This window comes from Nesoenas mayeri, assembly GCF_963082525.1.
Source record: "Nesoenas mayeri genome assembly, chromosome: 2".
Lineage (NCBI taxonomy): Eukaryota > Metazoa > Chordata > Aves > Columbiformes > Columbidae > Nesoenas > Nesoenas mayeri.
This window is the reverse complement of record NC_137543.1, coordinates 61,868,928-61,882,218: the sequence shown is the minus strand read 5'-3', so window position 1 is coordinate 61,882,218 and position 13,291 is coordinate 61,868,928. Positions and strand designations below refer to the sequence as shown.

At 42.2% G+C, this 13,291-nt stretch overlaps 1 protein-coding gene across 1 annotated transcript; it reads right to left on the bottom strand.

Moving 5' to 3' along the window:
- Positions 1-2,798: 2,798 nt before the first annotated feature.
- TIMM21 (translocase of inner mitochondrial membrane 21) lies at positions 2,799-9,065 on the bottom strand. Its single transcript, XM_080340422.1, has 6 exons — positions 8,573-9,065; positions 6,883-6,945; positions 6,685-6,782; positions 5,306-5,379; positions 3,262-3,367; positions 2,799-3,164 (listed from the first exon to the last, which is right to left on the bottom strand). The coding sequence occupies exons 1-6, from the start codon at positions 8,862-8,864 to the stop codon at positions 3,072-3,074; spliced, it is 726 nt and encodes a 241-aa protein (XP_080196548.1). The 5' UTR covers positions 8,865-9,065; the 3' UTR covers positions 2,799-3,071.
- Between the last annotated feature and the right edge of the window lie 4,226 nt (positions 9,066-13,291).

Sequence of the window (13,291 nt, the reverse complement as noted above, 5' to 3'; positions counted from 1 at the left end):
GTTTTTCAGAATGTTTTGAAGGTAACATTATTTAGGGCTAAATAGTTCTCTTCAAAAGACACCATACTACTATTTGGCTTCATGAACATTTGGGATGTATATGCTCATCCCTCTTACAGTTGCATTTAGCTAGCATTCTGGTTACAGGGATTGAAAGCAAACAGCATTGTATTTTTCCAGTTTTTATCAGCAAAATATTTTCCTGCCTCTTTAGTATTTGGCTATTTAAAATGCAGGATGATATACAAAGATGATTTATAGATTATATATTCCTCCACTGCAGCTTCTTTCCAGACTGGGAGATGTTTTGTTTGATGTGAAGTGTCAGTACGGCTGCATATCCGGCTGCTTTGAACAAGTGTGTTCACTCGTCTGCCTTTTTAAAACTCCACAGGAGAAAGAGGAGCTGTGAACATGACAACACTGCACTCCATGTAAGTATAGGATGAGAAACATCTTATTTAGAACTGTCATATTTGGGCTACCCTAACAAAAAATAAGCTTGAAAGTAATCACCTGACTTGTTTCTCTGGATTCTTCAGTTTCTTGAAATGCAGTGCATAAAACAGAGGTTCGTACTTTGCTTTTAGACAGTCATAGCATCATGGAGAAACCATGAAGATCAGTTGCACTATGAACAACTCCATATCCACTTCTGTCTTTTAAATTACACTTGTGTTTCTTCCTTATTGCCAGTTTTGGTCTGTCTCCATTATTCACATGTGGGTATGGACTGACTGCCAGAGCCAGACAGAATCATTATTGACTTTGCTAATAATCCTTCTGACGCCTGTAACTGCAGCATTGATGCCCAGCTAGGGAGCACAATACTGAGGCCTGACACATGGAAAGTGTCACAAGGGCACTTTGTGCAAGAACTGTGGTACTGATGGCTTTACAGATAACTTTAAAAACTTCTATTCTGATGTCTCAAAGTGACCAAATGACTAGAGATCTGATTCCCAAACAGACAGTTCTTTCATGCAAACCCTGAAATACGTTATATTTCCATGTATGTTAGAAGTCCTTGCTACTGAAAAAAACTGTAAATAAATTCAGTTGCAAATAATCAAATTCTTAGTCTTCTCAAGCTAAAGCCAAACAGGCACATTAATCCCAATGGCCTATGCTTACTGTTTTACCACAAGTGTGATATAGAATTTCACACACTTGCATTGGTTGGAAAAACATCGTTATGTGAGGTCAGCATCTTTTCCTTCCCAGAAAATTTCTAGTCCTGGCAGTTTCTTCTGTGCAAACAAAGTTCTAAACCAAGACAGAAATAAACCTAATGGCTGTCCTCTTTGCTGTACCTATACCATTTACTATAAAAATGTTTTTACTATAAAAAAGTGTTTTTTACATCTTGCTTTAGGAAGTATTCCTTTCTCCAGCTGTGAAGCCCCCTGAAAACAAGCCACAGTTGGATTAATAAAAAGCAAAGCTGGGACACAGAGTTACAGCAAAAAACCCAGCCTGTCAGTTTTGTTGTTGACACTGAAGTTTATGACAGCTCTCAGGCAGCTTGATATAAATAGTTATTACATTTTCTAGTTTAAACTGTGTATTTTTATTTAGTCTTGCTTTGTAAAAGGTGAAGAATTATGACATATTTATGAAGGTACACTATGGGCCTAAGGCTAGTACTTTAGTATTAATTATAAACATATATAACTTGCAGTATTTCTGATATGCTCTGACAAATCTGCTCCATGTTGCATTTGTGACAAAACTCTTGCAGAGGTGGTTTTCAGTAACCACCATGGTATGACACATGTTTACAGTGACTGGGCACAAGTGGTGGCAGGTAAACATGGAATGTAATGCAGCAAGTTGCAATGAAACAATGAGGGCCTCAGGTATTTTCCTTTTTAAAAAAAAATCTTTACTAGGTTACAAATGAAATTACTGAGAGGCAGATAAACAGGACAGCTGAAGTCCAGTAAAGTATTACTAAAGGTCTAGATATACTTGTGGCATTGTATGAGGGAATATCGTACGAACTTCAGAACAGTCCAAATGTACAATTAAATGAACTCATAATAAAGGCTGATAACATCAGTGTATATTTAATGTAGGGATAATTCACCAGTGAACTAAAAAGCTCATAAAATAGGACAGAAAACTGCAGAAAAACACATTAGTTGGTGTTTAAGAAATCGGTTAAAGAAGCTAAAACTTGAACTTTTTTGGTTGGTGCTGCTTGACAGATGGGCACCACTGAGTCTGATCATTAATATACAGGGTTATGTTTGCTATCTGCCATGTTGCACTGAGGAAGAAACACAGGTGAGAAGTTTGGTCATGAGATGAGTTTTTCAGTTTGGGTAAAACTACATTAATCTGTTTCTCAGAAGATTTAGATTACTTAAGTTAATGGAGAAACTGTGAGCAGTGCTGAGCTGCTACACCACTGCCATTAGTGGAGCAGCATGGCAAGTGCTGGAAGGAGCAGACAGCACCACTGTTCTGTGTGATGTTAATCTACTTAGAAGACAACAATATTGAAATCTTTCTCTTCAGTCATTTGCCAAGGATGCATGTCTCTACAACCCATATTCTTATATGTCTTTGGGTTAGATCCGCTTTGCATCACTAATATACATCCTTATTTTACACACATCCTTCTTACTTACATAAAGGCATCTACAATGAAAACAGTGAGACTGACTACACTTAAAATACCACTTTCTTTATTGCAGTGCTAGTAGAAAATCCAAGCAAAGGAAGTCAAAAAGCTCCACAAACAAACCTAAAATCTTGGAAGACTCAGTTTTTGAGTGTGCAGAAGTATTATCCAGCATCAAACTGTTTATTATGAGCCATTATTTTCCTATGTCAAAAATATTTGCCATAAGTGATGGCTCTACTGTTTTTCATTGGCTTCACTTCAAATCCTGTATCTGTTGCAATGAAAGACCTTAATGGAGGCCCTGAGAGGTGATGTCCTGTAGCACAATCCCAAAGGTGCAAGATACAGTCAGGAACACTGAATAATTCATGTGTAGACTGGCAACACTGGTATTACCCAACGCTCAACGAGATGAAGTGGCAACTTTGATCACTGGCTATCATCTGTTGTCTTCTATGACAATAGTTCTTCTAGGATAGGTGTCAACGTCCACAAATATGTAGCGGACCTCAAATCTTCCTCTTTCAGGATTCTGTAAGGAAAACAATTTCAGGTTCTGTTTTTTTTTCCTCTTCAGTAGTGTAAACTTCACATTAATCTTGTCAGCTATGTCAAGCAATTGTACATACCTCTTTGACTTCCATATGGACCGTTCCCCGCTTCCCTGATTCAGTGCCCTCAATATAGAACTTCAAACGCATATGTTTCAGTCCATCCTTTATGTATTCAATGTGACTAAAAACAGCAAAACAAAACAAAACCCCACCCAGCAAGGATACATATTATACGATAGTTAAACTTTAGATTTAAACTTATTTAGAGGAGCTGCTTAACTATTTTTTGATTAAGTATATTCCGATACAGTCCTTATGCCACCATGGCTTCCTCTCTACAGCTCTTCCCAAGCTGCACTGTAGAGCGTATAAAGAGTAGCAGAGTTAGAAAAAAGAACTAATTAGCAGTTGAGGATTAACAGATGCTTAAGTGTCCCCACCCCAGTCCTCCCCTCAAAACTCAGCAGCAATCCAATGGCTGAAGATTCTGGAATTTCCTTGTATTTTTAAAAAATCCTCAGATTCAGAGCCTGACACCTAGAACAGAACACCTACATCACCAAGACTGCCAGGGCTTTTTTTAGGCACTTAAAGTTACCAAGCCAAACAACACAAAATGTTTTTTAACTTAATTATCAAGTTGGTTAAATCACATCAAAACAAACAGTTTACGCTTTACTTATTTTGATAATGATTTTGTTCTCCTGAAGTTGTGTAACTTTGGCACTGATATCAGATCTCCAACCTAAATGTCAATATTTAGACTAGAGTTAGGTTATGCTCAAGTGTTAGATGAATAGAAAGGTCACATCACTTTGAAGGCAACCACTTCCAGAAACTAATAGTCAAACTACAGTTCTGGTGCCAGTTCATGTTTCCTCCTGAAATTACTAAATGCCGAGCTTGTATTTCCATCAGTCATACTCAGATATACACTGTGAATTACATTTCCAGTACAGTTTAAGGTGACATGATGGGCTACAGAGAACAGATGAATGAAGAGAGCCCTACTGTAGTAAACTCACATTCAAGGTGTTCATACATTAAAAAATCTTCATCTTTTTGAGACATTTAAGGTCATCCTTATACTGCAGACACAAACACTACAATCTTACAAAGTCCTCAGCTCAAAAATTTATTTAAAATACTAGACTTTCCAAATGATGGAAATGAAATACTAGGAAAGCTGACAGTACATTTACTTATTTACAGTTTGTTGCTTAAAATATTTGAGCATATCCTTTTCATTTAGCAGCTCACTTTAAACACATTTACACGGAGTTTAGTGAAAAGATAAAATTCCACCAGTAAAAATCGTCTTGCTCCTGAAAAAAAAATTCTCAATTTAATGGTTCAAATTGTGTATCTGGGCTTATGTATCCCATCCTATATGAAACCTCCTTGAATGAATTCAAGTCAAAGACCCCACTAAAGACAAAGCCCCTATTGGGTTATAGTGCAGGAAGGATTTACATTTTGTAAGAATTAGTTCTTTTGTTTCCTTCAAAAGGAGAATAATAAATAGACACACTCATGAAAGGTTTAGGTGAGAGAAGTTCTGTTAAATGCACAGGAGAGATGTGGCCTCGAGTACCAAAAAGCAATGTAAGAAATGAGCAGAAACACTGCATATCAGCTTGGGACAATATAGTCACTGCAGTGACTAGAACCTGTACAGTTATAATAGTATGTCCTGCTCTTTCTTGCCTGCTAAGAACTACTGCTTTGAAAGGAGAAAAACTCTCAAAGAACAATTTCACTCTATATGAGGGTTTCAGACTGTAAACTTCAGCCAGATCCCTGCTCCCCAGATGCATGTCTAGGCCTCTGTACTGCTCTCTTAAGACTCATCCTATTTTCTGGATACCAGCTCTATGTTTACCATGCTGACCATCGCTTATTTTGAGGCACTCAGAACTACTGTTTTATATTGTACGTGCACCATACTTAGTGGTATGTGCCACACAAGAGGTACAGCAAAAAAATGCTTTCGTTCTCACTCAAAAGTAAGGACATCGCATACAGTTCATTAATCGAGATCTAACTTGCTATGATGTGACCCAAAATGTCTTTGCTGTTCAAAAACGAGTGTCTGTATATGGCAAACACCAAAGGGCACCTGACAAACTGTCGTCTTCCTCTTCTTGTTGCCTCTCCATAACCTTTAATAGATTCACCAAAAACACCAATTACCTACAAGAGAAAAGAGGTTTGAGTTGTCAGAAGGTATCACATTCAAACAGATATTCAGTATCAGCTGACACCCCTGCTGTGAATACATTTTCTTTCAACAAAATGCCCCTTGCAAGTCTGATGTGTCAAGAACAGAAGAATTTATGAAAGAAAACAGTGTAAGTAAAGTTTCTCTGTATTTCAGTGCCTGTCTTCACAGTCACATATTAAATGTCTAAAATAAATCCTACTAATACCTTCCATTTGTACCATCCTCTTTGATTATGACATTTTAATCTCTCTTCTTATTTTATACTTTACTGACTTTCTGTGTAAAAAGGAAAAAAAAGCAGGAAATATTTGCTCGTCTCCTCTAAGATGATGTTTCAAAGTTTAAAATGCAAGTGCACTCCCCTTCACATTGTCTAAAACCCACTACCATTTAAGAAATTCAATTATTTTTTATTTTTTCCCAGATCTATAAAGCCAGACCAAATTCACCTAGTTTTAAACTTACTTTATAGTTTGTTAGAAAGGGAGGGTGATTTTTACTGTATAAGCACTTAAGTTTTAATTTTACAAACTTGTTCCAAAGCAGTCTTCATTTTTATTCTAGTGACAACTTGTCACTTCGTTTCTAGGTTAGCCTCAGTGGCACATGCGGCAACCCTGTTTTACCTCAAGTGGTGTTTTTAAGAATCTAGTTTTAGACTGATATTCATTTACATCTAGCTATCTTATGTGCATGTGTGATCACATGGCTGTTCTCTTTCCTGTTGTCTACAGGAATGCGAACTGTGTTTCGAATGAAGAGTTTAAGTTCCTGGATGCTTGTGGAGTGCTTGTAGACTGACAGAACCCTAATGCAAGTGTCACAACAGAGTAACTGTGCAGAGGAAAGACAGGAGACTAGATCTACAAGACTAAGTGGGATCAGTTCCCTCCCTGACCTGCAAAACTCTTTAAATATGACATTTAATAGGCACTCAGGTATGTCTATAAGACTTTGTGTATGGAGACACAAGGACATGCTCTTAAGGAGCAGACACTGCAGTTACATCAGTTGTTGTGCCCTGGTACGCTCGCTTAACTTGGCTTTTAGCAGGCTAATTAGCTCAGGCCCATTAACTTGTCCTAACATAGGCTCCAATTTGGAGCTGACCCAGCTCTGGCCAGCTAAAAGCACCAGCAGATCTGCTGGTGTTCACCTGCTAAGAACCACGTGGGTCTTCCTGTAACTTTGGTTGTGAGATTCCTTGTGCAAACAATTGACTCAATGAGAGACAGTAAGAAACACAAACTTATGAAGAAAGTTCAAAAACCAACCTCAGGGTGAGATCTGCACTTCTCCAAGGCATCTCCATAGATCTTACTTGGACTAGAAGAAGAGAATAGCTCTTTAAAAATCACATAGAGCAAACCACCTGCAACAGAAACAACAGCAAATGGAATGAAAAACTAATCAAACCAGATGGAATTAATGAAAAACATCTTCTGATAAAGAATATAATTTAAAAAAATAACCTGTAACACCAATTCCCACAAGCACCACAATAAAGTAGGTAAAGTCTCTTCCAGCTTCTTTCACTGAAATAGACAGAAAACAATGGAGTTAACAGTCTTGCATAGTAAGACTTGTATAACTTTCTTATTTAAATGCTCCTGTATTAATCTACAGCTCAAATACCATTTTGGCAGAAGAAAAAATTCCAGTATCAGCTTCCATAATGCCCCATCACTAAGAGACCATGGAACATCTCTTATGTTGTGCAGGGCATATCTATATCTCTATATTAAGCTTTACTACTGTTTTCCTCCTAGGTGTTTTCAACACCCAGAACAGCACTTATTATTACTTTCCCTGTAGCAGGAGAGCTAGTTTATTTAAGAACTAATGAGGTATTAGCACTGCAGTATTTCAGCTACCATATAAACCCATAATCATAGCAATCCTTATGCAAAGAAAGGGAGAAGTAAAAATAAGTGTAAGCTTCTAAATTGCACACAGTGAAAATAACTGATTTTATGAATTCTCAATCAAGTGAACAATAAAAAGAAGGGATATTGTACCAAAAATACTTATTTTATTTATTGAGACCATGAACTGCAGTTTAACCAATTAGTTTTTAATCTATTAGTTTTGATGTAATGTACTACTAAAAGTGTTGGTATACACTGCAAAAAAGTCCTATGAGATCTGCGGTTACAAAATATTTCTGAGAACTTGGGAAGAGACTACTCATTTGTTCAAGTGATAAGGTGCACTTTTCAGCAAAGTGCAACTTACCAAGGACACTTTAACAAATGTTTTTCCTGCAGCTTTCTGATCAATTGAGGATGTTTTTCAAAAACTGTTTCAAAACACTTAAAATTTCTGAGGCTAATTACGTAGTAATCGCTTTTCACTGAGCTGAATGAATCTAACTCGAGTGACAATCATTCCATAAAGAAACTAGTACCATATGTAGAGCTTTGACACATTAGCTGGAAGTAAACTTGTTTTAATGGCATTGAGACAGGCTGTGTGTGACAGGTGCCGGAAAGTTCAGAGAAGGGCAACGAAGCTGGTGAGGGGTCTGGAGCACAAGTCTGATGAGGAGCAGCTGAGGGGCTGTTTAGCCTGGAGAAAAGGAGGCTGAGGGGAGACTTTATCAAACTACCTGAAAGGAGGTTGGTCTCATATCCCAAGTTGTAAATGACAGGACAAGAGGAAATGGCCTCAAGTTGCACCAGCGGAGGTTTAGATTGGAAAAATTTTTCATGGAAAAAGTTGTCAGGCATTAGAATAGGCTGCCCAGGGAAGCGGTTGAGTTTCCACCTCTGGAGGTAATTAGAAGATGTATAGATGTGGTTCTCATGGACATGTCTTAGTGCTAAAGTTGGGTTATGGTTGGACTCGATGATCTTAAGAGTCTCTTCCAACCAAAATGATTCTGATTCTATCACTGATGTAAATTCTACACTGTTTGGAAGAAGACACATAACTTTTGTTCTGCTTGTGCAATATATACATCGAAATGTATCAACCGCTGCAAACAACACAATGTGAAACAAACTGGGCTTGCTGTTTTTCAGAGAATTGTGTTTTTTTTTTTTTTTCCAGTTCCTGAGTATGGGGCTCTAAAAATCTCAGCTGTGGCAGTAATTTCTCAGTGCCAGTCTCTCTGAGCAGCGCTCAGTGTTCCCACTCACGAGTGACTATGGTCCATCTTACCTTTCTGAGCAGCGGACAGCACCGTTTCTTCCTTCCGATCCCTTTGCACGGACACCTGTTTGCTATTATCGCCGGGTTTTTCCGCTCTCAGACCACCCGCCCGCGTCCCGAACCTCTGCCGGGCGGCCCAGAGACGAGAGGGAGGCTCCCTGCAGGGGGGCTGGTGCCGCCACCCCAGACAGGGCCCCGGCCCCAGCAGCGCGCAGCTGGGCGGAGCGAGCAGCCACCGCCCCAGGGCGGCCCGCAGCCGCCGGCCGCGCTGCCCCGCCGAGGCAAGGGCGGCGGGCAGCATCCCGGGACACGGCTCCCAGGCGCCCTCACGGAAGTACGGCGGAGGTAGCCGAGCGAAACGGAAAGTTTCAGCAGCTCACCCCCGTTCTCCCAGGGGGGCACACTGCGGGGAAGAGTCAGGGCAGCCTGCAGCCCTGAGCGCGGCTCTGCTGCCGGTGCTTCGGGTCAGGAGACCGCATTACTCGCCGCGCAGCCGCCCCTCGCCATTGCCCCGGCGGAAATCTCGGGGGTGGAGGGGAAGAGAGCAGCGGCGGGCCCTGGGAGCGGTAGTTTGAACGGGCTCCCTCTTGCGCCCGCCGCTCAGAACGGCTCCCGGCAAGAGTACTACAGTGACCGCCATGCCGAGCGCCGCCGCCGCAACCCGCCTCGCCGGGGCGGTGACCCGCCGGGCGGTGAACGGGGTGGGGCTGCTCGCCGCGCCGTGCGCCCCCTATGTTTAAACAACAAAAAAATGTGTATCTATTTTGATCTTGCGCAACAGCCGTGCAATTGATGTTTCGACGAATGGAGACTAGAATACCTGAGCAGACCGTGCTCCGGCTTCCCCGGGCAGGGCGCGCAGCGCGGAGCTCCCCGTGGGGCAGCTGACAGGACGCCCGCCCGAGGTCCCGACGGGGGGCTCACGGCGGGAGTCGCTGCGGCTCCCCGCTGTATTAACGGTGTGTCTCCGTGTGCCCCACGCTGGGCTGCTCGGGAACCCAACGCCGCTGCGGCGGGCAGGGGAACGTGCGGCGCTCCCCGCCTGGGGCGGCCACTGCGGTCCCACAGCGCCCAGCCCCGGGGCCGCCCCGCTGGTGCGTTCGACGCCCGCTGCGGCGCACGCCGGACGCTCAGGAAAGCTGAAGGGAAGCACGGTTGGGTTTATGGTGACCAACTCCTTTATGAAAAATTCCTTAAAGAATACCGCATATAGATTTCCAGGCATCTAAGAATGCAAAGACTGAAAAGCCTCCTCTTTAGCAGAGGCACTCTCCTGTCATCTACCTGTTTTCACAAAACTAATTATTTGGCCTTGTTTCTCTGTCAGATTGCCCTCAATTTAAGAGTTACACCACTAAAAAGATGGTGATGGAGAGAGCCACATATAAATACACATAACATTGTGATTGCTCTCTGTATGAGACAGCTAGTGATTGTAATGCACATGAATTTCTTTATATTTTAATCATATTACCATATGATGTAGAATAATTCTTAACTTTTGTCACAAAATTACAAGTTGTAAGAGTGAAAACTTGTATTTGCTCATGAGAAAACGGGTGGCCTTACTAGAGAAATAGCCAGAAGCAAGAATGAGGGACAATGGGCAGAGACTGAAGCACAGGAGGTTCCATCTGAATATGAGGAGAAACTTGTTTACTTTGAGGGTGCCAGAGCACTGGCACAGGCTGCCCAGAGAGGCTGTGAAGTCTCCTCCTCTGGGGACATTCAAACCCACCTGGACACATTCCCGTGTGATCTGCTCTGGGTGAACCTGCTTTAGCAGGTGTGTTGGACTAGATGATCTCCAGAGGTCCCTTCCAGCCCCAACCATTCTGTGATTCTGTTAATGTGTCTTTATTTTGCCAAACACAGATATCTCGTACGCCTCGGGGAGGCGGTGTCCCTGTCCTCCAATTAAGAACAAACTCCTTTAGGTGCGACCATGAGTCCCCACAGATCGTCTTTCCCTGGGGCAGTGACACAGGGGAGCAATGCAGAGCCGGCCCAGCGGACTCCCGCCCACTTCCCCGGGGCAGCGTTGCCGGACGCCGCTCCCCCGGGCTGGGCACCGCCCCGCGGCTTCACGGGGGACGCGGCAGCGGCGCGAAGCCGCAGCCCCGCGGTGCAGCCGGCCATGGCGACAGGTCGCGGCAGGGCCCTGCAGCACTACGGCCGCGCTGCCGCGGCAGCTTCTCCTGCTGCCGCCATGGTCGGGCTGCCGCGGCCTTTTACCCCCACTGCTGTCGCCAGCGGCCCTCGGCTTGGCCGGGCTGCCGGGCTCAGGTAACGGTCTCCCTGCCCGGCCTCTGGGGAGTCCGTCGAGGGGCGTCGAGCGGGAAGCCAGGCTCTGCCACCCCCGAGCTGCCTGCTCGTCCTTTTTCACCTTGTCCGCGGGGAGCGGATTGTTGGTTTCCTTTAACTCCCTTTGCTGCTCTGGGAAGCCCCTTCCACTCACCCGAGGGCTCTGGTTTCCAGCTCTGATCTTGCCACAGCTCAGGCCTGCACTTCCATGTGCATGGTGCTCTCCTCCCTCTGGCTCTGCGGAGGCCAGTGTCTTTGTAGAGGTGATGCACCTTGCCATAGCAAACCCAGGCATTTCCAGGTGTGGGGAAGGCCTGGGTTTAATGCACCGTTCTCTGGGTAGTGAGGATTTAACTTGGGTATGCGCTTGAGCTTAGAGGAGTTGGTGTAAGAAGCGTTAGCCTATCAACAAAGTACTAGCTGGTGTAGTTGCTAAGTTCAGGGTAGTTAGGCCTTTGTAACAAATGATAGGATTTCTTTGTGGAAGGTGTGATTAGCTTAATTGTTATAGTACTAGTTCAGCTTCCAAAAACCTAAAGCCAGTCTTAGAAGCAAAATTGAGAAAGCAGGTTTTTTTCTTCTAACCCATTGGTACAACCTTGGGTTTCATAGTTGTTTCATTTTCCGTGTTTTTTTAACCTGTAAATGGAATGGATAATACTCACATTTTTAAAAGACTTTGAAGTTGTTGGCTGATAGAAAAAAAAAAAAAAAAAAGGTCAAAACATTACTGTTATTTCTGTTTATCCCCAGGTATGTGTTAACATTTAGAGAAGGAGACATGCTACAGCTTTCTATACATTCTTTGAAATAGATTTATTCCCTGACCAGCAAAAAGCCAATAGTCATGTTAGAAGTACTACAGGGTATGAAAGTGAAAATACTGGTACAAAACTGAAATCCCAGGAATTGAAAGCTAATGAAATAGCAATTGAGGTTGTTGTGCCTCTAAGCAAGAACATTTTGTTGTTACTAGAAGTCTCTAAAGAGGGGGATTAACAGTTATCAATTTTTTTTAATTTGGGCAGGTGAGCTTTCTCAATGTGGTGTAAAAACATTTTGTTAATACTATTTTCAAATCTTGTCACACACAATACTTTAAAAATACTTTGTGCCATAAATATGCTGTTGTGTCTTCATACCTGGAATACTGAATACAGGCCATGAACATTATGCTTGGTACCAGGTAAAGTGAGTTGTAAAATCCAGGCTCCAGCTCTTGTACCTGGGGTCTGTGTAGGTATGTCACTGTAGGGTACGCCCAAACTGGGTGTCTTTGTGCTTTCAGCATAGACACAGGGCAGAATAGCCTCTGATGTGCTGCCCAGAGTGATACAGAAGTGGTAGTCTGCTGTTGAACACAACCTGTGTCTCTAAATCCCTTTAATGGCATTTGAAAAATGTAGTTTGTTGCAGCTTCATATCGTTATCTAAGTGCATTCTTGGTAATAAATACATGGATAATTTGCTTGTCCTTCAGGGCATGTTTGATATACAGTTACTTTTTTAGTAGTTGTTCCTTTTGTTAGTCTATCCGTGATTGACACCCAAGCAGAAATGTGCATGTCTTTTTGTCTCATGCTTATAACAATTTCAAGTAAAACTTCAGATGGGGGGGGAGTGTGTATTTATTTATTTTATTTATTTATTTATTTTATTTATTTATTTATTTATTTATTTATTTATATATATATTTAACATAGCACAATTGACAGTGTAGGGCAGAGTTGTTCTTCCAGTCTTTGAGCATAAACCAATCTTACATCAATAACAGAGTACATTAAATGGACGCAGTACCCACGTACTTCAAAATTAGTTTTTTCTTGCCCAACATCGATTGGTTGCTTAGAAACACAGATTTGGATTGACCAGGTGTTGGAAAGTCAGCTGGCAATACAAATCAGCGCTAACAGCGTGTGGGGAGCTCTGTCTGCTCAGTGCCATCACTGGGTATTGTGCTGTTTTGACTGAAAATGAGTTTATTTTTTTCATGCAGTTAGAAACCTTTCCTTTTCATAGCTAGCATGCTCATTATTTGGACTTAGTTTGAGAACAAGAAGATAACACCCTGGGACAGAGTTAATGTTTTCAGTTGCTCTGATGTAAGAGCCAAGTTGGATGGCTCAAAAACATCCCTGGAATGATATTGCAAAACAGAAGATTAATTGGTGAGTTTGACTTACTGAAAGGGCCTATCAGGAGCTTGATTATGGTGGCTATAGCTGTGCAGCTGTCTAATGTTAACAAATCTCTACTGGATTTAAACTGATTTAGTGGTGTGGCACAATTCCTTTCTGAGTATTGTGAGAGATGAGGAGGGATACTTGTGAGTTTAAATCTGACATCTTCCTGATGTCAGTTATTTTAGTGTGGTGGTGATTGTTCAAATTTGTGAACTGATAGTAATGAGTATACCATGTGATG